At 34.1% G+C, this 27,855-nt stretch overlaps 1 protein-coding gene across 1 annotated transcript; it reads right to left on the bottom strand.

Moving 5' to 3' along the window:
- Positions 1-1,153: 1,153 nt before the first annotated feature.
- Positions 1,154-17,597, bottom strand: LOC135834743 (doublesex- and mab-3-related transcription factor A2-like). Its single transcript, XM_065348715.1, has 4 exons — positions 17,066-17,597; positions 2,201-2,394; positions 1,853-2,125; positions 1,154-1,771 (listed from the first exon to the last, which is right to left on the bottom strand). Exons 1-4 carry the CDS (start codon positions 17,535-17,537, stop codon positions 1,451-1,453), a joined length of 1,260 nt encoding a protein of 419 aa, XP_065204787.1. The 5' UTR covers positions 17,538-17,597; the 3' UTR covers positions 1,154-1,450.
- Positions 17,598-27,855: the final 10,258 nt, after the last annotated feature.

Raw genomic sequence — 27,855 nt, 5'->3', positions numbered from 1 at the left:
AGTCAAAATTGCAAAAAATAGAAAATACCTGTTTTTTTTTGTCAAAATTGCTAAGAAAGTACATAGATATCTATTATTTTCCACCTAAAATTTGAAAATAAAAATTTTCAAATCTTGTGTCATTTGCCAAAGTTGCAGATGGAACTTTCTATTGGTCAAAAATCAAAATTTCCAGAAAGTCCTGTTTTTTGTTTATCTGCTTTTTTTGTCAAATTTTCCCAAGTCAAAAAAAGTAATTTTTGAAAAAGTTGCCAAAAAGTGTCAATTTTTGGGCAAAGAAAATGGTAAACAGCGTTAATTTAATTTTTGGCAAAATAGTCAAGAAGTGTCCATTTTCGTCAAAATAGTCGAAAAAAGCCCATTTTTGTCATTTCCTGCTCTTGCTAACCAAAAAAGTCATGTTTTTGCCACAATGTCAAGAAATTCTCGTTTCTTGACAAAATTGTCAGAGTGTGTTAATTTTTTGGAGAGTTGACGTCTGATGAAAAGTTGTAATGTTTTTTCGTCAAAATTCTCAGGAAGTAGATTTTCTGATGAAATAGTCAAATGGTCGTAATTTTTTGCCATAATTGCCATACTTACCTTATGCCAAGAAATTTATGCTTTTTTAAAAAAAAAACGTTCTAAAAGCATTGATTTTATTGCCTTGCCTGTACGAAAGTCCTTTTTTTTTACAAAACTGCTGAAAAGCTTCTTTTTTGTCAAATTTAATTTTCCCCTCAAATTCTTTCCTTTTTTTAGTTTTTATAGCAATTTATCGATAGTTTTGAAATTTTTTGGGGAGTCCGTTCGGGTGCCTTAAAAACAAGCCCTGATTGACAGTAAGTAGGTAACATTATTAGTTGAATGATTTTGAAAACAAATCTGCTGTTGAACCTAGTCTAGAGTCATATCCCCCTCCCCCACCTCTCCAACCGGTTCAGCTTCTTCATTTTTTTATCTTATTGATCGCTTCAATTTTTCATCTTGTTGAAAAATTTAATAAAAATAAGACGTATTTATTCAAATTTTTTGTAAATTGTGATTGTTTAGTTCCGAAAAGAGTGTTTTATGTTGAAATTTCGATACGAACCTGCTCCATCCAATCGCATCGTACCATTTTCAAATCAACACTTGTAACAGATTCTTCCACAAAAGCAAACACGAATAATAAAATGACGCAAATTGTATAAATTTAATTCGCATATTGCTGAAAATAAATACAAGGTAAACGATTTTCCATTATCTACACTAGAGAACTAAAACCTTCACAATTAAATCATAGTTTAACAATTCATCGATAAATATACATTAATACATACAAGAGAGAAAAAAAAATATAGAGAGACTGAAAGGACAAAATTGATCGCAAGAACCAAACACGATGAGGTAACAAATTAAAAAATTTAAAAGTAGCTTGCTAATTTGATAAATTTATTTACAGATATGCACATCGTCGTCGTAGGCTGCATCATTCAGAATACGTGGTCTTTTCCGAACTCGAAGCAGAACCCGGTGAAGTGGTGACTGGTTTATCGGAAATACAAGAGTTATTATAAACATCGTTGGCCACCGATGAAGGTGTAAGGTGATGCATGGCCAAGGCATTCTGAGGATACCCTAATGGAGGTCTGATGACCGTTGGTAAGTAACCTGTACCGGCATAAGGTGCTGATAGAAATCGCCTGTTTGCATGATGAGGGCTGAAATTTCGATGAAATGGAGAACATCCTATAGCTAATGGTGAGAATGCTGATGCTGCTTGGATCGACTCTTCGGATTCTGAGTTCATCTGCAAAGTTAATTCGAGGTTATATTTTACGAATCGAAGACGTGTTAATGAATGTGTGAAAAGCTGCAGAGTTCAACTCACCATTACTTCTATAGCTTGAAGTACGTCGCCTTTACACCTCTGTAAAGCTAATTCAATTTCAGCTCTTCGCCTCGAAGGAAATACCCTACGTAGTACGTCGACTGGTGACTTTTGCTGGTATTGTTGCGCTGTTATTTGTTGCGAATTGAAGAACGCTGAGAATGACATTTGATCTAAATCGGCAGAAATTGGCGTATTGTTTTCCGATGGCAAGGAACAGTTTTTCTTCAACGATAGGTTTTCCGGAGCTACATCACTATCTGTGCTGTCATCCTGTAAAATCGAATCAAATGTTGAATGTGAGTGACCCAATTATTAGTTATGGGGATTTTGGGACGTTTAATTTACCTCTGTATGAGATATTCCTCTAGGATCGTCGACCGAAAACGAGCCTACGTTTACAGGAGGTGAAGGTGATGTTGGAATTTCTGATGTAGGCGTTAAACTAGGTGATCTACTTTTTGATCTTCGTCTTTTGTCTAGACTAGATGGCTCGTCACATTCGAGAATTTCTTTTTCCGAAATTCTTGGTCGTTTGCTACCTGAAATTTGTTCAATTATTGGAATAAATTTTCAACACGTACTTATAGGTAAGGAATATTATTAGATATCAGAAACAGGTTGATACTTCAAATAGGAGAATAAATGGTTGTGTAATTTTTTGAAAGCTCGACATTTCACCAAAATTTTCATCGTTGATTTTTCACCCAATGAATCAAACGTCGAGTTAATTTATTTCAACATCGTTCCAAAGTCCGAAGCTCGTTTCAAAATGCCTTGTCGAGTATACCGTTTAAATTATACGAATTGCCTTTGAATTTTCATATTGTCAAAGCAAAGAAAATCTAAGAAATAAATTTCGCCCCAAGGTTTTATTACAGCAGTGAATTTTCACGCTAAGACGCCTACGTTGTTTCCAACATTTAATATTATACGAATAAACATTTCAATAAACATTTTCAACGTTCCTATTCCGCTCTGTCTAAACATTTATATTCTTCGTGAATAAATAGAACGTTCGTTTTAGAATGGCGTTAATAAAAATTTCACATGAAATGGCGACGCATTTGCCAATACTTATTTTTCCATCTCACGTTACATAAACGTTGGAAGAAAGTTTACGAGATGAATGGAAAATTTAATAAATATATATAAGACGTTTCGGAAATAAAATATCGTTGAAATTGAGTTTTTTCTTCGTCCTCTTGTATCATAAAAATAAGGCTCAGTAAAAGGCGACAATATTCCAAAATTTTTAAATTTGGTACAATTTTATTTCGAGGTTTTGAACTTGGGGAAAAAGGTATTAGGTCGATATGAGAAATATATCGTAATCGGTTCAGTATATCGAAGCACATATTATGGTTTCTTTCTTTCTCTCTCTCTCGTTTACTTTCTGAGCAGTCTGTACCTTGAAATGACTTTATATGAGGCATGTTATGTTCTCCATCTAAGAACCGTCATTTATAAAATACAGTATATTGCAGCTTTTAGACATTCCTGTCGCTATTATTGCTAACATTCCACAAATATCGTTTAGTGTCTATTGTGGTGTTCTGCAAATGACTCTGTCACTCGTTCCTTCTCACTTTTCACACTTTCTTTCTCTCTTTTTCGCCGTCGTTTGGATAATATACACTGAACTACTGTAGCCTATCATCGTCACCCCATATTTGCGCCAATAACCCTTCATTCAATAAAAGAAAATTTATTCTATACTGATTCCCCGACTCTTATCGATTTTCACTTGAAACCGTGAGTCTTTTCGAAATTGCTCAGTATTTCAAGAATTTCATTTCATTTTGTGGTCGCGATTAAATTTTATACTACGTTGGAAAATTTCTATCGTTTTATTTTTCTTAAAAGGCATGCTTTGGAAATGAAGAGTGATTATCGTTTTGCGAGGCGTGAATTTCGTTTAGGTTTTTAAGGTTGGAGGTTTTTCACGTTTTTTCATTTTTTTTTTTTTTTTTTTTTTTTTTTTTTTCAGGGAACGAAGTTTGCAAATTATGAAAAAAACTACCTACATGTGTACTTTTAGGCAGATTTCGAAAAATAATGTTGAAGCATTTTAACCCCCCCCCCCCCCAAAAAAAAAAAAAACTACTTTTCCAAACCTTGGCCCAATTTTGGAAGAAAAAAAATGTTGATAATATAATTATGAACAAATGAATGATTTACGAAAATATTAAATGATCGTTCTTTTGCAAAAAATCCCAAAAGTCTAAATTTTTTTCGAAAATTGCCAGAAAAATGTTTTTTTTTTAATATACCTACCTATGTATTTTTTTATACTGAGCGTGTATAATTGCCAGGATTTTTACGCCCAGTTTCGAGGGGTTAGTTAGATTTGATTCGAAAGATTTATTTCTTTGATGAATTTAAGAATGTTTTCCATCTGTTCAATGTTGTCACGAATTGTAGGGCCAAGATCCGAAATGTTTAAGGATTGGCGTTTTGTTTTGAGGTAGGGGCAATAAAATAAAAGGTGTTGAGTGGAGATTATTTCAGAGTTACAGTATTGACAGGTGGGTTTAGGTGCTTTGGTGTACAAATGGTTATGGGTTAAAATTTGGTGTGACCAATTCTGAGCAGAGGTTGAAACTGTTAAAAATCCAAAAACCAAAAATGAAGGAAAAACCAAATATAAATCTGTTTTGTGCAAAACTCAAAACCAAAAATAAAAAATATTTGATCAAAACCAATTATCTAACCAAAAACCAAATATAAAAAATTTAAAATTTAAATCATCAAAATATGTGTAATGTTTTGACTTTTATGCATTAATTGACTAGTAGAAATAAATACAATAATTAATAATACTAATACTACCTAGAATTAGGTGGCATAATGCGATAATTGGCAGAAAAAAAAACCTGAAAACTGAAACCAAAAACTCAAAACCAAATAAAAGTACCAAAAAACTGTAAACCAAAAACCAATTATCAAAAGGTGAAAACTGAACTGAAACCAAAAACCAAAAATCAATTTTTAAACAGTTTCAAACCCTGATTCTGAGGCAGGTGATTATAATTTCTTCTGATCAATTTAGGTGATGAAGGTGTTTCCAAGGAAGGATTGATTTTTTTTGGGTAAATAAGTAGTTTGTGATTTGTTTTTGAGTTCCATAGGTTTTGCCAGTTGGAGTTTTGGATGATTTTTTAGGATATTTATATAACAAACATCATCATGGGTTACAGAGAAAATTTTAGAGGGGGTAACAGCTGTTTTAGCTGACTCATGTACTGCCTGATTTTCTTCGATACCTACAGACTTGGGAGAGACATAAATTTAATAATTTTATCAGTAGTCTGAAGTTTATAGATGATTTGATGGATCTTATGAACAAGTTGATGTTCTGAAAATTTGTTTTGAATTGATAAAAGAGCAGAGAGCGAGTCTGATTGAATCAGGAATTTTTTGTTAGGGCTTTTGGAAGTAGAGATCTTTTGTTGGCAGTGGAGTATGGCAGCAAGTTCTTCTAAATTGAAAATTGAAGAGTATTGTTGTCTTAATACGCTAAATGGCCAACTCCATTTTTGTAAATTGTTCAGGAAATGCGAAAAACAGCGTTATCAACTCTTGATGGATGTTACATAGTTAAGGTTACTTATTAAAGTAAAAAAAAAATTCTGCTAAAAATTTCTTTCACTTGACACATTTTAAGCCACTTTGAGTGGAGTTAGATATTTTTTCCAACTTCAAACGCGGATACTACACCAATGAATTCACCTGAGGTAATTTTCAATGTCGGAAGTTATTTACAAAGTGTTCAACTGTTCACCTTTCAGATGGTGTTCATAACTCATTTTCATGTAACATAAAAATGAAACAGTTTCACGTAGTTAAATACACAGTGTGTTATCCTTTGGCGGAGTTAGATAATTTTCCCCACTTCAACCACAGATAATGGAGGAATGGGCCTGCAGGAGTGTGTTTTTAAGATTTCAACTTATGAATTAAGTGAAGAAAAATCAGATGACACTCACAACTCATTTTGGTAAAAACTTAGAGTTAGCCACTTTGCGTATTAAGATGACAATATTTATGAGCCGTGAAGTTGGTAATTCTACCATCAATAGAAAAAGCATAGCCGCATATGTGGCCATCTGCAATAAAATTGACAATCAGTCGCAAAAAATTGAAAAATTGTTTGCATAATTTTTGTCCCCTAAAACCATTTAGGGGCCAAAAATAGGTGAAAAAACATTTTTTGATTTTTGCAACGGATGGTTGGTTTTATCGCTGATGGTCACATATTCAAACTCATTTTTAGAACCATCTGTGAAGCATAAAATGAATTCATGATATTCTACTTATGATCTCTGTATATTTTTCTTTGATGGAACCACATGGATACTCATTTTTTTGGTATTGGGATATGGGTAGATTGAATTCTGGTAAAATTAATTCCCAGGGAGGAAATTTATTGTACAGTGAGTTCCGCTTAATGTGTTATCAGTTAATAGAGAAATTCGCTTAATAGAGTTGAAATGGGTTGGAACAGAATGTTTGCATCTTTTTAAATGCAAGTTTTATCGCTTATAATAGTGAAAATGAGCATTGCACTCGGTTAATAGAGTGGACTAATCTCTAAAAGTTGGAGAAAATCACGAATTTCAGCAAAATTTAACAAAAATGGGATGAAAAAATGTTGAAATTGGTGAAAATTAGCAAGAGATGATTAAATTTTTGTAAAACTTTATAAAAATTGTAAAAAAATGTGTTCAAAGTGTATTAAAAGATTAATTGTAACTAAAAAACACAAACAGTATTGAAATCACCTTTAAAAAACATCGAAAAGTGATGAAATTTCAATTAAATTTGGAATTTTGTAGTTTTTTTCTGCATTGGTTATTAGAGTTTTTCGCTTAATAGAGTTGAACATGCCTTGGACCAACGCGCCCACATTAAGCGGAACCCACTGTATTGGGAAGTGAGGTCTAATAGGTTTACATGGTACAGTAAAAGCTCGTTATAACGCTGATTTCCTCTGGTCCCTAGACAACCTCATTTAAACCAATGTAAAATTGTTGCGATAAAACGCTCTAGAGCGATTATAAATTGCGTTTCAACATTCTAACATTAAGGAAAAATCACATTTTTTTAGTAATTTTGACAACAAAAAACCACTTTTTTACAAAAAAGTAAAATTTTCAGAAAACGTTGGCCTCAACAACTAGTTTTTTTTCAGTTTTGATTTTTTTAAAAATTTTAAAAAACTTTTTTGACAAAATTTTGGCAAAAAATCTGATTTCAACTTTCAACAGTTTCAGTTCATGTAAACAAGTAAAATTATTTTCAATTTTGGCCAAAAAAAGTAAGATTTTTTGACATTAAACTTTAATAGTTCCCTTTCAGATTTTTTTACTTCTAAATAAGTACATAATACAGCTGGTAGTTCAAAATCCAAAATAAAATTTACATTTAAACTTTCTTTCATTACACTTTTTTTGTTTTAAAACAAGAGTTCACGTCTTCATGATATTGCGTTTATCAGCGTTAAAACGAGACTTTTGCTTATAGCGTGTTTCTGGTTTCGGCTTATAACACACTTTTTTTTGGTCCCTTGAAGAACGTTATAATAACCAGCTTTTACTGTAATTTCTTAAAGAATTTTGGAGAATACAGGAGTGATTATCAGAATGGTTTGAAATATTTTCAAGTTGTTTTTTGATTTAAGTTCTGACTGGGTTTGTTGGATTTGTTGTTGCTGATAGAATGAATTTATTAGTTAGGTACATATATAGAAATTCCTGAAGTTTGGAGGGGTTCACTTGCTTCACAGTAGATGCTGTTTACAGGAGAGGATGGTAATGCTCCAATACATTGGCATAAGGTAGCATTTTGTATTACTTTAAGGATTCATAGGTTTTTATCTGATGCACTGATACAGTGTGCCCAGAAATATCGAGTACCCCAAAGAAAGTTTTTCATTAAAAATATAGGTTGGCAACGTGAAATAGATGCATATGATTGGTGGAATGTTATCTCTCCAGTCCAACAACCAATCAGGTGCTATCATTATTATCATTCACTGTGACCAACCAAATTATTTAGTAGATAACTTTTTTAGGGGTACTCAATATTTCTGGGCACCCTGTATGTAGATGCATATGATTGGTGGAATGTTATCTCTCCAGTCTAACAACCAATCATTTGCTATCATTATTATCATTCACTGTGACCAACTAAAATATTTTAGTAGAAAACTTTTTTAGGGGTACTCGATATTTCTGGGCACCCTGCATAGTCTGGACAGCCATATTCTATTTTGCTTCTAATTAGAGATCTATATAACTGAAGTAAAAGGGATCTTGAAGGGGTTATATTTTGGATTTCTAATAACTTTCAATAGATTTAGGGTTTTCATTCAGTTCTGTTTAATTGATAAAATAAAAAGTGAGGTGTCCACTTGAGCTTACAGTCAAAAATCAATCCAAGGAATTTTGTATTTGATTTGAATTCAAGTTTTTTAGTTTTCAGGGTTAATGAAGGAAGTTCAATTTTGTTCTTTCTAGAAAAAAGAATGTAATGGGTTTTAGACTGTGAGAATGAGAGACCATTTGAATCTGCTCATTCTTGAGTTTTATTATGGGTTTCTTGGATAAAGAGCTGTGCTATTTGTAACTCTTTGAAACATAGGAAGATGTTCATATCATCTGAAAATAATCTTAGATAGAGACATTGGGCGAGGGATAATGCTATGAATGCTATCAATCAGGAGAAGAAGTCTCGCTTTTGGGCCATAATCACTTAAGTATTTACCAAGAAAGTTGCAAAAAATGCTCACTTTTTCAACATGAATTGTATCGCTTTAAAGAATCTTGCTTTTTTTCCTAAAAATATCAAAAATAACCAAAAATCCCTGAAAAATTAAATTGTGGTTTCTTTATTAAAAAATTCCAAAAGTCTCATTTTTTCCAAAAATTGTTTTAAAGTTATACTTACTTTTTGCCAAAAATTACCAGAAAAATCTCTTGTCTTTCTTTTGCTAAAATTGCCAAAATAACGTCTCTTTTTTCATTTTTTATCATTTCATTACCTATTTTTTTCTACATTACAATGTCCTGCGCACGTCGTGTAACTTTTTAAAATTTTGTTTGGTGACCAAAAATGTAATTTTTTTTTAGAAAAAATTGAGTGCGAGCCCTGGTAATATGAAAACAAATTCTCGATAATTTTGAATGATCGGATTGCTTCCAGCTATGAAATTGTTTGAATCGTGGCAATATTTACAGGTAACGAAGACAAAATGAAGACATAATTTGGCTAGGTACCTATTTAAAACTCATCCAGCCTCATTATTCTTATTCACCTGTGTTTCTAACACTGAAAAATTTACACATGGCTGGATGCATCGAATTTTATTGTAAAGTTATAAAAAAAGAAATCATGTTACCATCTTAATTCGCGATATAACAAAACCGCATAAGAAATATAATTAGGAACAGCGACGACGACGATGCGACGACTATACGTAAAGAGAAAATTAAAATGATAAGCCACATTTAAAGACCTTAAACGTTGAGCTATTGTTATCGTGGTATGTTCATCGAAAAGTTCACCCTTGTGAAGTTCTTTGAGGTTACTTATTATTATACAATGTTAGAACTATTGTTAAAGAAAACGTGGCTGTTGTTGAAACAAAGTACTACGTCTTCAACTTGATGTTGAGAATCGTCGGGTTTCCATTCGAAAGCTTATTTTGTAAAGATTTCTTCCCCTTGTGGAGTGTGAGCGGCGAGCGGGTGCAAAACTCTTTTCTTAATCCTTATCTGCACTTTCTCCATTGTTTTCGATATTACTTTTGATCGTAACCGCGGAATATTATTATAATTTGTTTACAATGTTGATGTAATTTGGCTTGGTATTTTACCCTTTTGTAAGTGTTCCTTAGATATTTTGTCCTTTTGTAAGTGTTCTGTTTTCTCTCTGTATATCTCTGTATAGTCTCTTACTTCTAAGTCGAGTTCGAAAAATTTCAACGTATACAAAGCACGAGTAAAAAACGGTGTAGTTTCTTTTTTCACTGTTCTCGTTTCGTTTCACGTTTCGTTTTTCAAAAGGATTTTTTTAAAAGTGTATCATGCTTGTCACCAAACCCTTTCGATTTTTTGTGTAGGGTTGTATAGAGATGGATAACGAAAGCTATTTATTTTTTTCTTATCTGCTGGTGATTTTTTCTTTATAACGAGTGACCTTTGATTTATTGTTTGTGACCATTCGACCAAAGTAGAGGGTGGTAAAGGGTGACTTGGTTGCTTGGATTATGATAATTTTTGAGCGTTTTGTTGAAATATTTCTGTAATGTTTGATTTTTCGAAATGGATATAAATTACCTATTTTGTTTTCTGTTTGTTTAGATGGAAAATAACATTTGGATACGAAAGAGAAGAGCAGCGATTTAAAAAAAATTATTCAGTTTCATCGAATAAGGCACCTACCTACATACCTGTTCTTTGTTGAAAAATATTCACCGATCGAAAAAGAGAAAATATCGATAAGGTTAGTATTGTAGCTCGTGAAGTGAGCAACGCGTTGAGTATAATTATCGTCGTTAAATACATACATCGTTGAACGAGAAGGATACACCGTACGATAAAGTAAATATCGAAGTACGAGTACTTATACTCGTGTTACCTGGGGTACCTACTTAAGGACTAGAAGCTCTTAACTTAACGTGCGCCAAATGCAACATTCGGTACGGAATTAGGTCTTTAATAGAGAAAAGCCGTATTAAATATTGCCAACAGTTTATTGTGTGTATCAAACAACGGCAATAGGCAGTCATTTAACCCGCAGTACTTTGTTTACAAAACACCACTTCACCCCATCGAGCACCCTTTTTATTCGCGCGGCCTTACTTGATAACTCGTTACGTTAACAAGGTCTATACCGAATTCATCCGTCTATTCAAAAAACAAGGGTATCAATTAGAGAGTTTGTAGAGATAATGATTCGAAAAATGGTACTAAATCTTCGGCGTAAGTTACTTTGATTTAAAGCAAACATTCGAATGATAAGATCTGCCAGAGATGGTTTTTGTTTTTAATTTAACGCAGAAATGATCGCTTTGTGAAAGGAATATAAAATATTGATTGTGTTTTGTTCTATTTTGTTGCAGGATTAGGACGTTGATTGGGAAATATGATCGAATGATGAGAATTTTTTCGAATTTCGTGGCAGGAAGTTACCTATTTAATTAGGTTTATTTGGACGTTGCGATGTTGTGTAAAAATTCAAACAGAGTTGTGTCCAATATCATAGATAGGTGGGTATTATTGCTGATAATTAGACTACTTATTATTAGTTTTGAAATTGGTAATTATGTTATCAATTTTGTTAGCTAGTCTACGAACGATTTGATTATTTGTTGCCAATTTTAGCCTTAACGAAAACTAACAATTTCTAGATTTCGTTGGTCAACGTTTTAGGTGTACAAGTCCTTGAATAGATTTGAACATTCATGTACATATCATGATTCACTTGATTTCGTAAAAATTAATTTACTCGTCTAAATTATAACATTTTTCTTCAAAAGCTTCGTCCCTGCCTCTTCTAGGTGAATTTTATCATCATCTTCTGCCTGAAGTTTTTTTTTTAAGTGAAGGGAAATGAAATCCTTTCAGCAGATTTGGAAATTTCAATAAAAAAATCTTTTTTTGGGAGGGGGGTGTTAGTAATTTACTAGATTACATATTACACCCGTCGTGTGAGATTTAAATCGAGTTGGTAAGGTCAAGTTTTTTAATTAGGTCTAAGAATTTTTTAATTTCGAAAAGGTCGTCTGGAATGAATAGGGATCTTTCATCTATTTGTAGGGACAGTCTGTGCTGATGTAAGGAGGGACAGTGAAATAGTAAGTAGTGTTGGACAGATAGGTAGAATTTCTGACAGGCAGAACTGGAATGTGGGTTTTGGGGCCTTTTCATAGAGGTAATTGTGGGTGATTTTTGTGTGGCCAATTCTCAATCTGGTTATAATGATTTCTTCAGGTCTATTCAGTTGAGATAGGCTTTTCCAAGGCTGAGTAGTTTTTTTGTGGTGAAAGAGCTTGTTTGATGTTTGGAGGGACTAAAAGTTTTGCCATTTCTTAGGTGTGTTTTGGGTGAAGATATATTTAAGGTCGTCAGCTGTGATAAATGTGAGAGGAGAAAGAGTAGTGGCAGATTTTGCATTTTTATCTAGAATTTCATTTCCTGTGGTTCCAACATGGCTGGGTATATACATAAACTGGATGGTGTAGTTTGAATTTTGTAAATCAAATAAAGTTTTATGAATATTTTGAATTAGGGGGTGGTCAGAAAATAAATTTTGGATAACAGTTAGTGAGCTGAGGGAATCACTGTGAATTAAGAAATAGACTCATTTTCTGATTCATAAGTGAATATATCACAGAGGCAGTGGAAAATAGCTGCGAGTTCGGCAGTGTAGGTTGAAGAGCAGTTATGGATTTTAAAATGTGAAATTTTATCATTAATGGAGTAGGCATACCCTGAATGAAGTGTTGGTATTTTTGATCCATCTGTAAAGCAGAGATTGAATTTTTTGTATTCTGATAAGAGTTCAAAATAGTTTTGTTTTATTACTAGTGGAGAGTGGCTATTTTTTGGGTAGTTAATAAGTTGTGTATTGACTTGAGGAGGCATGGGGAGGCAAGTGGGATATAATATTGGTTTTTGGATGAGTGTTTTAGGATTAATTTGAAGATCATTCATCATTGTGATGAAATTAAAAATGGGTCCTTCTATATGATCAAAATGTTGGGGGTTGGGTGGGTTAATTGAGTTTTGGAGTGGGTGGGATGGGTTGGTAGATGCATTTGAGATGAATTTGTTTGTTATGAGAGTTCTTCTAAAATCTGGGGGTAATTCTGCTGCTTCACAATAAATGCTATCTATTGGAGAGGAATACTTACTCGTAGAGGGCTTCTATACAGATCCTTAGGGCTGAATTTTGAATTTTTTTTTAGGATATTCGAAGTTTTATTTGAGATATTTGCAAAACATGGGCTTCCGTACTCAATTTTACTGCGAATTAGAGATTTATAGGTACAACTGAAGTAGGAGTTTGTGAGATGGATTATACTTAGTATTTTTGATTATTTTCAACAGATGTAGGCGTTTCATGAGATCTGATTTTACTTTTAGGAAATGAGGAGTCCAATTCAGGTTTGTTAACTGAAAAAAAAATTCTGGTCAAGGTTATGGTTAAAAATTGAACAAGAAATTCAAAATTTCGGTTAAAGGTTACAGTTAAGGTTACCTATTCATTTTTTAAAGTTATGGTTAAGGTTCACGGTTTAGGTTACAGTTATTGATGACCATTTTTTTCGGTTAATGGGGTTAAGGTTACAGTTTTTGGTGGTAATTTTTCCAGTTGAGCTTAAAATTTCGGTAAATGGTTAAAATTATAGTAAAAAATTTGAAAATTTCCAAAAATTCTTTTGGAGTTTGAAATTTTAAAGTTACAAAAATTGGAAGACTGGTAATATTTCATCTTTTGATCATTTTTTTGATTAAAATTTCAAATCACTACAAATCACATTGAAAAAAACTCAGATTTAAAAAAATGAATTTTGAAGTTTTGTAACCGGTTTTTTTCTAAACATTTTCTGGTTAAGGTTATGGTTATGGTTTATTTTGATCTCAAAAAACGGTTATGGTTACGATTATGGTTAGTGATATTTAAAAAAAAAGTTTTTTTGACTACGGTTATTTTTTTTTTGGGTAATTTACCGGTTAATTTGTGGTTACGGTTAATATTTGTAGATAAAAACTGGTTAACAAGCCTGATCCAATTTAGTTTTCTATCAAAAGTTAAGCCAGGAAATTTAGTAGTGGTTTTGAATTCTAAAGAGTGTCCTTTGAAGTTGAGAATGAGATCTGAAGGAATCTTACTTTTTTGGGTGAAAACTGAAAAGTATACAGTGGGTTTTTGACTCTGAGAAGGTTAGACCATTAGAATCTGCCCATGTTTCAATTTTTTCAGGGGTTTCTTGGATTACTTGAAGAGCTAGTTGAATATTATTTGAACGAAAGGAAATGTTTATATCGCCAGCAAAGATTCTCAGAGAAATGGGTCTAGAAACAACATTGGAAATGTCATCAATCAAAAGTATAAATAAAACTGTGCTAAGAACTAAACCTTGGGGGACTCCCATTTTCAATTTCAAAAAATTCTGAGCATGTATTGTTAACTAAACTCTCACTCTAAAAGTACGATTTGTTAAGAAATTCTGAATAAAGTAGGCCAAATGTCCTCTAATTCCAATGGAATGTAATTTTTGGAGAATTTTTTAACCCCAGGCTTCATCAAATGCCTTTTCAAGATCAAAAAAGACTGAAAGAACCACTTTCTTTATTCTGGAAGGCTGAACTAATTTCTTTTTGGAGACTAAAAAGGTAGTCTAGCTAGGGTAGATCTTTTCTTTCTGAAACCACTCTGATAAATGCTAAGAGAGTTTGAGGAATCAATATACAAATTAAGATGTTTAATATTAATAACCATTTTTTCAAGTACCTATTTTGCAAGGAACTGAAGTTAAGGAGATGGGGCGATAACTAGATGCAAGATTTGGGTTTTTATCAGGTTTTAATATTGGAATGATTGTTGCAGTTTTCCACATTTTTGGGAAGGAGTACTTTGCAGAAGTTTAACAAATGTAAGTAATTGAATAGAAGTATAATTCAATCAAGTTCAGGGATGAGGCCCCGAACGATTTTTTTTCGGGTTCTGGGTTTCGGGGTTTGGGATTTCAATCAAAAATTTATTAGGTCTTGAGCTTGGATTGGGGCCCAGGAAACTTTGGGTTTGGGTTTCAAGGCTCAGTGTCCAGGGCTTAAATCAAGTGTTCAGGGCTTTCCGGGGCTTTTAATTGAGGGGTTCCACGGAAAAGGGGCCTTGGTCATTTTTTTGTTTTTTGTTTTCATTTACAATATTTTGAATGCATTAAATTTTTTTTATCAATTTCACCATATTCGGTGATATTGAACATGTTCTTCCGTGAAAAAAAAAAAAAAACGAATTGGAAAATGTTAGCTTGTAGAAAATTTCAAGTCCATTTGATTTTGAACTTATAAAAATCAGTGAAAAAAAATTAACAAAGGCCCCTTTTTCATGAAAGCTCTCGATTGCTTGATTTTCTGTTGAAAAAAAAACATTTCAAGAGCAGATTCCGATTGCTTTTTTCAAAATTATTTGAATAGAACAGTTTTTTTTTTTTTTTTTTTTAATCAGAATTGAATTTTTTTGGAATTTTTAATATCTGTCTAAATTTTAAAGTGTAATTTTTCAAAGAACAATGAACTACCTACAGAATATTATAAATAATGTAACAAAAACCCCTTAAAATATTAAACTTTTTGCTGAAGTTGTAGATTTTTTTTTTTGAAAATCATCTTTTTTGACTTTTGAAAGTTTGAGATGCACAGAAAAGTAATTACAATAGTAATTTACTCAAGCCCCGAAAAGCCCTGATCACAGTTTGGGTTTCGGGGCTCACGTTCGGAGCTTGGTTTTCAGAGGAAAAGGTTTCGGGCTTTGGGCCAAGGCTTTGTAGGTTACAGTTTTTAAGGTTTTGGGGCTTGGACATTCGGGCTTCAAGGAATTGGAAATAATCGGGGCTTTGTCGGGTTTCGGGTCCTGGTCCTGGGCTGGGCCTCATCCCTGATCAATTTTTATTAAATCGTCATCAATGTTCTAGTTTATATTTTATTTTCCTTTTTTTGGTTTTTATCAGAAACAAATTTCGGACGAACTGACTAAAAAATTCAAATTTTCATCATTTTTGAAATTTGATAACTGGTTGCACTGTTTTTAATCAACGTGTGTTTTTGTTTTGATTTCACAGTTATGAGTCATGCTGCATTGCTGCGAGTGCTCCTGGTTTTTAGAATCTAGATTATGATTTATGAAATTGAAATGGATGTGATTTGAAAACGATGAATCCTAATTGTTTTAATGAAATTTAATTGTAAGTTGGGTGCTGATTATCTCTACACTTCAGTTTGCAGTCTTATGATGATCAACTTGGCGTTGTTTCCGGAGCTCTTATCATGAAGTATGCATCGGCGTCGTCAGGCTTTGTTCCCTTCATTCATCGAAATTTCACCTTAGTAAGGTATAATAATACTCGTAATATGAATGTTAATATTATCTATTTCTATTTCTTTGTAAGTGTAAGGACTCACATTTTCCAATTTTGTTATTTTACTATTACTTTAGAAATGTGTCGTTCATCATGGGAACTCATCTCAACAAAATTCGATAGTAATGTTCATGTGGTTGGCCAACACGAGCCTTATGGTTAATTTGTGTACCTCTACCTACGGTTTGATCTTCTTTGGACAATTTCTACGCTATCAAGACGTGTTGAAGATATCTTTCTCGTCTTCGTTCAACAATTATTTATTTGTAACGTAAGTACCTATGTATAAGTAAAGCAAACTAACGTATGATCCATTCGATGATCTGGTTCAATCGAGTATTCGTATACAGGGTGCCCAGAAATATCGTGAACTCTGAAGAAAATTTTTTATTAAAAATATAGGTTGGCAACGTGAAATAGATGCATATGATTGGTGGAATTGGAATAGAATGTTATCTCTCCAGTCCAACAACCAATCATGTGCTATCATTATTATCATTCACTGTGACCAACCAAAGTATTTGGTAGAAAACTTTTTGAGGGGTTCACGATATTTCTGGACACCCTGTATCTAGGTAGTAGGTATACTATACCTAATTATCTGCGCGTTTTTCGGAATTTGGAACTTTTTTTTTTTTTGAGATAAATTAATTTTGAAAAGCCTATTTAAGTAATGCTTTTTTGATCAAAATTGATTGACGAGTAATTTTGAGCAATGTACCTAGACCTACCTAAAGTTATGAATTCTATGAAATTTAATTTGGAGATTTGATTCCAGGTATTCGAAATATTGGCTCATTTTTGAAAGAGTTTCGAACATTCTACAGTTTATATTTCACTATAGCAAATATTCTAATAGTTCAACGTTAGTTTTAGGTAGGTAGTAGGTACCTATGTCAATTATTTACTGAACACAGTTTTGATTTTCGATTGGTCTCCTATCGTATCTCCCTACCTATCCTATAGTTCTAAAACTCTTATGTTTATTTTCAGCCACCAACGAGTGAAGCAGAGTATTACGTTATCAAGCATACGAAATAAACGATATAAATTCAAATTACCTGGACTACTGAGATGACTTCGAGTGCTCTCCTGCGAGCAATGTATAGACGACTGCAAAGCCGGCAAAGAAGTTGCACTAGCTGTTACATTGGACGATGTGGCGATCTGCGATTGAGGGTATATCAATCCTAATTCTCTAGCTTCGTTTTCTTCCTGCGCTTGCTGTCTTCGTAGGGCAACTTGAGCAGCCATCACTCGTTGTCGTTCGGCGATCAACGTACATTTCGCGCAAACACAATCTCTCCAACGGCAATAACGTTTATGTCCTTTGAGAGCCGAGACGACTCCGTGATTTCGACATCTCGCACATTTCGGAGTTCTCTGATAGCGTTCGCTAGCTCTTAGAAAAAAAGCCGGTGGCAATGAGCCGAGCACCGGGTGTTGAGACATGATCGCAGCGGACATATCCACGCCATTTGGTAAACTCATTCTGTCGGATAACCGCATATCACTGAAACTAGAACTAGACATCGTCGTATACTAACTGTATGTTCGGCGACTCAACTCGTAGCATATCCCTTCACTTCACGGCTGGCGGATCCGCAGCAGGGATAGCGTGTAAACTCCGCCTTTCATAAACACTCTTTTTAAAATGGAGGCGCTCTTTACTGTATCCAAATGTGAAAAAGCCACCCATTGGTTGCTGGTATCGCGCGCCTCCTATACCGTCCTCCTACTACCCTTCCGCGCTATATACTTGTGTATATCTAAACATTAACAGTGTTCTGCTATTATAGAATAGTATAACAGTACTTTTATAAAATTCAACCGTATCGTGTACCCGACAAAAAAGCGTACCAAATGAAACGAGTTTTTGATACGGGTATTGAAACCTTCACTTCAGCTTCGTTTCATCTTCTCGCAGACCCTTTTTTGCGCGCCAACACGAAAGGCAAACCGTACCGAAGGCGAAAAATTCTACCCCCGATCATTTACGTTCGGCTACTGCATTCTATAAATAGAAATATACATGTCATTCAATTTCTTTCCATTAAAGGAGCCCCGAATATTTCCTCTCCCTCGCGTCGCTTCTGTTCTGCCGAGTTTCGCGCACTGTTCACTTTTTTATTGTCTAAATGTAAATGCCATTGATGCGAATTTGAATCAATTCTGTTTCTAAAGGTATAGAAAAAACACTATGGTTTTTTCCCTGTGATCTAAATTCGTATACTCATCATCCTTAGGGTACTTTAGTTTGTAGGTGGGAGTTTTGCGTCAAATTTCGAATTGTTTTTGGGTGAGAAACAAAGTCGAAGGAAAACGCGTGCATAATAATCTTAAGTTTTTGAATTTTAAAATTTTTTCAGGGAAAATTTAAATTTTACACTCGAAGCATTTGAAGAGTGATATTCCAAAACTCGCTTTGTCCATTTTCACAACTTTTCAGGAGAGAGGAAAAACAGTTTCTCTTTAAACGGGTAAATTGGCTTTTTAGGCGAGTTTAGCACTTTATTTGGGTGGATTTATGATGTAGGAGTGTAGGTATACATTTCATCCACTAAATACTGCTGAAAAAAATTTCAATAAAAATGGACAAAGCGCGTTTTGAAACATTATTTTTTTAAAATTTTTTAGTGAATTGGCTATTTAGGTGAGTTTAATACCTCATTTTGGTAGGTTGATGATGTAGGAATGTGAGTTAATACTTCATCTACCAGGTACCACTGAAAACCCAACTTTGATAAAAATGGACAAAGCGAGTTTTGGAATATCACTCTTCATTTTAATTTTAATTTTAATTTTTTTCAGGTCCGTTCTGTTTCGAAGTGGATAGAAAAATGGACGAGGTAATGGAGTAGGTGCTTCAGTTCAGTGTTATACCATCAGGTACCTATGTTTGTTGACTTTTTCATCATTGGAAATTGGTGGAGGAGGTCGAACGAAGCTGAAAAAATTATTCAATTAACAAGTACCTATTGAGAAGTTTAGAAATATTACGAGTGAAATTTCGATAACGTATCTTTGTTCTCTTGCTAGAAAATGTTTCGTTAGGTTACAATAATCTTGGAAATTATGTAGGTAGGTATAATGTCCCAAAAGAGTTGAAATTTTGAAAAAATTTTAATTGCGATGTGTGACGTATCGTTTATAAGGTTTTCAATAGTGTTGAGTTCGAATATCCTGTTAGTTTTTGAACACGACCCTTCAGTACGTTACTTTGCTCTAAATATGGTCAACATTTTCAAAAAATTATAAGAATGGCGTGAAGTAGATATGGGTACATCGTACATTAGATTTTTAGAATGCCGAGGTCGAATATTTCTTCACTTTTTTAAATACAACCCCTCAGAACACCTTTCCCACTGTCACTCTTCAAAAAAAATACCAAAATGTATGACATGTCGATTTCTTCTTCTATAATTTGAAGGTGTTGAATTTTGAGGAAAATGCTTTTACCTACCTGTCTATACTTACGTATTTCTTCTGATGTTTTTTTTTTTTTTTTTTTTTTTTTTGGTGGAAAATTTGTGTTTCCAGAGTTGGCGTCTCGAAATGCAAGGCTCGTGCTCTTTTTTAACATTTTGGTTAACTTACTAAAGTTCATTTTTTTTTTTTTTTACAAATTTTTAGAAATTGAATTTTTTAAAGAAAAGAATAATACGAGTATGTTAACAAAAGTATACACTTTTCTTCTTTCCAGCCTGGCTGCAATGCCTTTTCAGAAATGGTTTTAAATTCCTGCCTTATTCCAAAATTATTGTCGAAGTCTCACTTCTGCCAAAAATAGAAAAATCAACACTTTTTGTCAAAATTAGGTACTAAATAGCCGCGTTCCTGTATGAAATTCTTAAAAGTCAAAATTTTTTCAAAAATTTCCTAACAAGGGAACCTCTTGAGATGTCACACTACGATTTGACAGGGACCGCGATTTTTGGAAAGAGCATTGTCTAAAACCCAAAAAAAAACAAATTTTCAGCTGCCCAAGTTCATTTTTCGATTTTTGGCGAGTTTTTGAAAATTCAAAATTGACTGTTTTTGGCGATTTATGCTTTTTTTTAAAAGTACGTACTTGATCAGTAAAAATGGTCAAAATAAGTCCCAAAACTAATATTAATCACCCAAATCCAAATTTTACCATTTCCAGCTATTCTGGAGCCTCCAGCGCGATTTTTCAATTTCTCCAGAATTTTGAATTTGCTCCAGAAGGCGTGAATATGAAGTTGGGCAGCTAAAAATCGAGTTGTGCATTACACTCGACCAGTTTAACGAGTTTATCCACATTTGAGCCGATTTTGGGAGTGACACCTCAAGAGTGGATTTTTGACCAGCTTTTTTCAAAATTAAAAAATCCAAAAAATCAAAGGTTTCCCGTTTGTGTGGAAATTTTCGAAATTTGCGCGAATCGCTGTACTTTGTCCGTAACTAACGCCCCAAATCAAAATTTCACAATTTGCAGCCATTCTGGAGCCTCCAGCGCGATTTTCAATTTCTCCAGAATTTTGAATTTGCTCCAGAAGGCGTAAATATGAAGTTAGGCAGCTAAAAATCGAGTTGTATATTACACTCGACCTGTTTAACGAGTTTATCTACATTTGAGCCGATTTTGAAAGTGACACCTCAAAAGTGGCTTTTTGACCAGTTTTTTTTTCAAAATTAAAAAATCCAAAAAATCATAAGTTTCCCGTTTGTGTGGAAATTTTTGAAATTCACGCGAATCGCTGTATTTTGTCCAAAACTAATCCCCCAAATCCAAATTTCACCATTTCCAGCTATTCTGGAGCCTCCAGCGCGATTTTTCAATTTCTCCAGGATTTTGAATTTGCTCCAGAAGGCGTGAATATGAAGTTGGGCATCTAAAAATCGAGTTGTATATTACACTCGACCTGTTTAACGAGTTTATCTACATTTGACCCGATTTCGGGAGTGACACCTCAAAAGTGGCTTTTTGACCAGTTTTTTTTTCAAAATTAAAAAATCCAAAAAATCATAAGTTTCCCGTTTGTGTGGAAATTTTTGAAATTCACGCGAATCGCTGTATTTTGTCCAAAACTAATCCCCCAAATCCAAATTTCACCATTTCCAGCTATTCTGGAGCCTCCAGCGCGATTTTTCAATTTCTCCAGAATTTTGAATTTGCTCCAGAAGGCGTGAATATGCAGTTGGGCAGCTAAAAATCGAGTTGTGTATTATACTCGACATATTTAACGAGTTTATCCACAGTAGAGCCGATTTCGGGAGTGACACCTCAAGAGTGGTTTTTTGACCACCAGCTTTTTTCAAAATTAAAAAATCCAAAAAAATCAAAAGATAACTGTTTGTGAGGAAATTTTTGAAATTTGCGTGAATCGCTGTATTTTGTCCGTAACTAACCCCTCAAATCAAAAGTTTACAATTTCCAGCCATTCTGGAGCCTCCAGCGCGATTTTCAATTTCTCCAGAATTTTGAATTTGCTCCAGAAGGCGTGAATATGAAGTTAGGCAGCTAAAAATCGAGTTGTATATTACACTCGACCTGTTTAACGAGTTTATCCACATTTGAGCCGATTTTGAGAGTGACATCTCAAGAGTGGTTTTTTGAGGTGTCACTTCTCGCTCCAAAACGGCTGGAAATGGTAGAATTTGCGCTCCGGAGGTTAGTTCTTGAGGAAATGCAACGGTTCACGTAAATTTCAAAAATGTTCTCACAAACGGTTATCTTTCGATTTTTTGGATTTTTTAATTTTGAAAAAAGCTGGTCAAAAAACCACTCTTGAGGTGTCACTCCCGAAATCGGCTCAAATGTGGATAAACTCAATAAACAGGTCGAGTGTAATATACAACTCGATTTTTATCTGCCCAACTTCATGTTCACGCCTTCTGGAGCAAATTCAAAATTCTGGAGAAATTGAAAATCGCGCTGGAGGCTCCTGAATGGCTGGAAATTGTAAAATTTGGATTTGAGGGGTTAATTTTGGACAAAATACAGCGATTCGTGTAAATTTCAAAAATTTCCTCACAAACGGTCATCTTTGGATTTTTTGGATTTTTTAATTTTGAAAAAAGCTGGTCATGAAACCACTCTTGAGGTGTCACTCTCAAAATTGGCTCAAATGTGGATAAACTCGTTAAACAGGTCGAGTGCAATATAAAAATGGATTTTTAGCTGCCCAACTGCATATTCACGCCTTCTGGAGCAAATTCTAAATTCTGGAGTAATTGAAAAATCGCGCTGGAGGCTCCAGAATGGCTGGAAATGGTAAAATTTGAATTTGGGTAATTAATATTAGTTCTGGGACTTAGTTTGACCATTTTTATTGATCAAGTACGTACTTTTTTAAAAAAAAGCATAAATCGTCAAAAACATTCAATTTTGAATTTTCAAAAATTCGCCACAAATCGAGAAATGAACATGGCAGCTGAAAATTTGGTTTTGGGGGTTTTAGACTATGCTCTTTCCAAAAATCGCGGTCCCGTTCAAATCGGTGTGTGACACCTCAAGAGGTTCCCTTGTGAGAGTCGGAGTCTTGATTTTTTGTCAATATAAGTGCCAAAAAGTCTGACTTTTTGAACAAAAATGTTGCTTAATTTCCCTGAAGTCCTGCTTTGTGCTGAATTTGTCAAAGTCGGAATTTTTTCCAAAAATTAACAATTTTTTTTTAAATTGACAAAAATTCTTGTTTTTCAAAAATTGACAAAAATTTTCGTTTTTTATTAATTGACAAAAATTTACGCAAAATTGCTAAAAATATTTGTTTTATTGCAAAAATTCCAAGAAGAGTTCAAAAGTTACGATGTTCTGCTAGAAATTACCAAAGAGCCCCCCTTTGCTAAAATATTAGTCTTTTTTCCGTCAAAACGTTGTAAAATAGTTTAACTTCTTGAAATTACGTAGAAAGCAGAACTTTGGATTTTTTCGTGATTTTTTTTCTGTATTAAAATGTTTTGCTCGTGTGTTGTTATTTTTTTTTTGGTTTCTTTTACAGATACAGACTTTTGTGGTTAACAAAATTATTATTATTTTTTTTTTTGAAAAAAATTGAGTATAAACTCTGGAAACGCATATTATTTTTTCCCCTGAATTTCACGCGGTCATCTGCGTATTTAGGCGTTGTTAATTTGTAATGACTTCTTTAATTTTTTCTACTAAAGGTGAACTCCGGATACCTACCTTTTCGTTCTATACAAGATTTTTGCGCCATCTGTCTTGTTTTGAAGAAAATGTTTCATTGTACGTCTAAAACGAGTACCTGTATACCTAGACTTACCTAAAATGTATTTTCGGATCGTAAATTAAGAGATGAATTTTTATCGAAGTTTTGAAGCGAGATGTGTGTTGTGTTGGCCATAATCTGAGCATCTACTTATAGCATTCAGTATTCGAATGACTTTTTAGTCAGTATAGGTAAATAAAACAGATAACAATGGGTTGTCGAGTTGAAAGTATAATATGATTCCTTTTTTGTTTAATTTGCTTCAAAATAAATAGGTACGTAACTTACAAAATGATATTCAGCACAAGATATCTTATAATACGCTCAAAGCCTTAATTTTTTTTATTTTTTCATCTTTTATACGAATTCGTTTCTCCACCATTCAGAATTAATACGATTTTATAAACTAAAAATTAGATAATACTTTTAAAGAATGATTTAACGAGCGACTTTTGGAACTCGGTCTGCGATTTGTCGAATTAATACCTATGTTGTTCAATTCCAGGTCGTCACTTTCCATTGACTAGTCGAGGAAATCGCTCATCTCGATGGTGGATTCGTGTGTCGTCGTTGACTCAAGATGTTCTCCACTTAAGATTTCCATGAAAAGCGTCTACCTATTTACCTGCCAACCAGTCGAATTATTTTCACTTTGTAACGTCGAATATGGATTAATTGAGGTAGGTACTAAATATGTATCTTACTTGGTTGTTGCGATTGCAGCTTCGAGTTCATCCAATGGAAGAATCTAAAATGCCTGATTGGAATAGGGAAAGGTGTAGTGGCATTGAGCAGTCTCGGATTGAAGGTCTGATCTTGTTGACATTCGTGTATCTTCTCGACGATTTTCTTCTGATCATTTTGGAATATTTTAAACAGCCACTGGGTGTATTCGGGGTGAGCTCGAGTTGTCATGAACGATATTCCTGGTCGACCCGTGGTCGCGTGGCTTTCTGCCGGAGCTGTGTGAATAATTCCTTGCTTTTTATGCTCGCCCGCTTTATGTTTAGCGTTTAGCCAATGGAAAAATCTGAAATGGTGGAGTGGTACTGGGAACGGAGTAGTTTCGTCTTTAACCTGTCTCGGATTGAAGTCTCGATCGTGTTGACACTCTTTCATTTTTTGAGCGATTAATGGAGCGTCGTGGTCTAAGATGTTATTCAACCATTTGGTAAATTCGAGGTACGATTTAGTCGATGGTAGAGGCGGATCGGTTGTGGTTGCTTCCGTTGTCGTGCTTTCTTCATCGGCTCCTCGTTTAGGTAAAGTGTAAGTAGGTTCGAATACGAGTGAAGCAGGGCTAGGTATTTCATCCGCCTTATAAAGATCGGGATTAAGCTTGGAATTCATCCAGTGGTATAATCTGAAATGTCTGATTGGTATAGGGAACGGAGTGCTGGCTTTGATGGCTCTCGGATTGAACGCCTGATCGAATTGGCATTCTTTTAATTTTTCGTTGATTTGTTTCTGATCATTTTTGAACATATTGAATAACCATTGCGTGTATTCGGGGAAAGCCTGAGTAGTCATGAAGGAGATTCCAGGTCGGCCAGTTGTAGCATGGCTTTCGGCCGGAGCGGTGTGAATGATTCCTTGTTCGTTTACTTTGCCTTCTTTGATCTTGGAGTTTAACCAGTGATAAAATCTGTAGAATCGGAGAGGTACAGGGAACGGTAAGGGATCTGTGACATCTCTCGGTTTGAAATCTCGATCGTGTTGGCATTCTTTCATCTTCTGAGTGATTAAATCACGCTTATGGCTTAATACCTCATTCAGCCAGTTTGTAAATTCCTGATAAGAAGGAGTTGTCGGAGGTGGTCGTGAGTCGTCATCATCGTCTTCTTGAGGTTTGGCTTTAATCGCGTTCAAATTATGACGATAAGGTGTATTTGTAAAACGTTCCCATGGTAATGGAGTATTGGTTGTTTGTGGATTATTAACGAAGGGCTTTGGAGTTCTTGGTGGCTCGATAGTTGCGTAATCCTCCGGATGAAGCTTGGAATTCACCCAGTGGTAGAATCTGTAGAAATGGAGAGGTACTTCGAATGGAGCTGTGACTCGAAGGTTTCTCATTTGGAAAGTAACATCGGCTTGGCATTCTCGAAGTTGTCGGGTGATTTCGGCTTGGTCGTTATTGAACAGCCTATTCAACCATTGCGTGAATTCCGGATATTTATTCTTCGATTCGGATTTTTCGGATTTGCCAGCAGTTGCTTTACGTGCTGGAGATTTCTTCAAATCATCGAGGCGAGAATTCAACCAGTGATAAAATCTGAAGTGATTGAGCGGTACTGGGAACGGAGTAGGGGTGCTGATTTTTCTCAAGTTGAAGTCGAGGTCGTGCTGGCATTCTTGGATTTTCTCAGCTAAAAGTTCTGGATCGTGGTTTAAAACTTGATCGAGCCATTGGGTGAATTCGCGATAAGCTTTGGTGCCTGGGATACCAGTTCCTAGTGTGGTCTGTTTCTGCTCCGTGACAGCGTTACCTGTTGAATTATCGTATTAGTATCTAGAATAAATCAGGCTTGTTAACCAAAAAAAAAAGATTTCCGGTTAAGGTTACGGTTAAAAATTTAACAAGAAATTCAAAATTTCGGTTAAAGGTTACGGTTAAGGTTATTCATTTTTTAAAGTTATGGTTAAGAAGGTTCAGGTTATGGTTATTGATGACCACTTTTTTCGGTTGATGGTTAAGGTTAAGGTTACAGTTTTTGGTGGTAATTTTTCCAGTTGAGCTTAAAATTTCGGTTTATGGTTGAAATTACAGTTAAAAATTGGAAAATTTCCAAAAATTTTCTCAGAGTTTGAAATTTTGAAGTTTAAAAAATGGGAAAACTGGTAACATTTGAATTCAAAATTTGATAATTTTTTCAAGAAACAATTCTTTATCATCTCTTATCATTAAAATATCATTTAAGATCGAGCTTTAATAGCTTAATGAATAATGAGTATGATGCAACTATAGTTTCAAATTTTTTGAACTTTCTATTCACGTTTTTTAATTTTATTTTTTGATCATTTTTTTGATTAAAATTTCAAATCACTACAAATCACATTAAAAAAAACCTCATATCAAAAAAAAAATGAAAAACAGCACTTTTCAATTTTTTAAAATTTTGTAACTGGTTTTTTTCAAAAAATTTTCAGTTAAGGTTATGGTTACAGTTCATTTTGATCTCAGAAAATGGTTACAATTACGGTTATGGTTAGTGATATTTCAAAAAAAAAATTTTTGGTTAAAGTTAATTTTTTTCCAGGTAATTTACCGGTTAATTTGCGGTTACGGTTAATGGTTAAAAACCGGTTAACAAGTCTGGAATAAATGCCGATGTGTGGCGCGAGTGTTTTTCCCCTCTCTCTCTCTCCCTCCCAATCTTGTGAGATAATTTTACTTCGTTCTGATAAAGTGATAATAGGTACTGTAGCGTAATCGTTAGGTACATAAAATGGCTGTGTTATGTTTCGTTATTATTCCCTGTAAATATGTTGAATGAAACAATTCGAGTATTTAATTTAACATGACAGCAGAGCGCTGTTTTGCAATTGTATTTTCGATGATTGTGTAGTAAATTCGGATAATTTTGAGTAATTTTTCGCATAGTTTATATGCGGCAGAAATAAGCATGTTGGCAGATGCTTTTCATCAGCAATATGGCATTCATCAGTTTGCTGGTAATGATTTCGATAATTGGAAGTTCAGAGTCAAGGCTATGCTGGATGAATTAAGCGTTTTGAGTTGTATTGAAACGGAAATCGTGTTGGCAGATATAACCACTCAGCAGAAAACGGCTGATAAGAAAGCACGCAATAATATCATCAAATGTATTGCGAATAGCCGTTTAGAATAAGTGAAAGACAAGGTAACTGCTTATTCTATGTGGAAAAATTTAGAGAATCAATTCGAACAGAAGAGTATTGTAACTCGAATACTGTTGCTGAAGAAGTTGTTGCAACTAAAATATAATCCCAGCCCAGCACTTCGCTTGAAGAACATTTTACTACCTTTGACGGTATTGTTTGGCAGTTAAAATCAATTAAGAACCTAGATAACAAAGATGTGGTTATTTTTTTATTACTCACATTACCGGAAGCATACGAGTCAATTATTACTGTGATCGAGTCCTAAGAGGAAGTTATACTTGATGTGTCTAAACAGATCCTGGTTGACTATCACGAAAGGAAGAAAATCAAAAGTGTCGAATCCAACACTGGTCAAACTGAGTCAGATTCGGTGGCAGCGTTCTATTCGAGCAGTACGAATCGTGGATTCCAGGGAAATCGCCAAAATAATTGTAGTAGTCATTGTGGAGGTTCAAATTTTACCTCGTGAGGTGGCGGCAGCAGTCAAACTAATTCTTATCAGTCCAGTGGTACTCAGAATTTTGCCAGTAACTAGAATAATATGTCAATGAGTTATAATGGTAATTTTAAAGCAATGAGTCGTGATGAAATTTCTCGTTGATAGTGGTAAAACAAACAAAGAAATACGTGCTATGTTGACGGAAGTGTTTCAGGGTTGCCAAATCCAAATTTTGGAATTACCGAACAGCAAATTGAAAAGCAAAAAAAAAAAAAAAAGAAAGTCTACGAAATTTGTTGCTTGAAAACCCCATAAAAAAGTAAAAAGTATGAAAAATAAAGTGCTGACTAATGAAAGA

This window comes from Planococcus citri, chromosome 2, assembly GCF_950023065.1.
Source record: "Planococcus citri chromosome 2, ihPlaCitr1.1, whole genome shotgun sequence".
Taxonomy (NCBI): Eukaryota; Metazoa; Arthropoda; class Insecta; order Hemiptera; family Pseudococcidae; genus Planococcus; species Planococcus citri.
The sequence above is the reverse complement of the archived record's forward strand: the minus strand, read 5'-3'. Positions and strand labels throughout refer to the sequence as shown.

Bases quoted from the DNA above. Each gene is read 5' to 3' on its own strand.
- LOC135834743 (XM_065348715.1), bottom strand. From the start codon at position 17,537: ATGTCTAGTTCTAGTTTCAGTGATATGCGGTTATCCGACAGAATGAGT. The intron at 2,395-17,065 runs GTAATTTGAATT...AACAAATTTCAG, and splicing joins AAGTCATCTCAGTAGTCCAG to GTAGCAAACGACCAAGAATT. The intron at 2,126-2,200 runs GTAAATTAAACG...TCGATTTTACAG, and splicing joins GAGGAATATCTCATACAGAG to GATGACAGCACAGATAGTGA.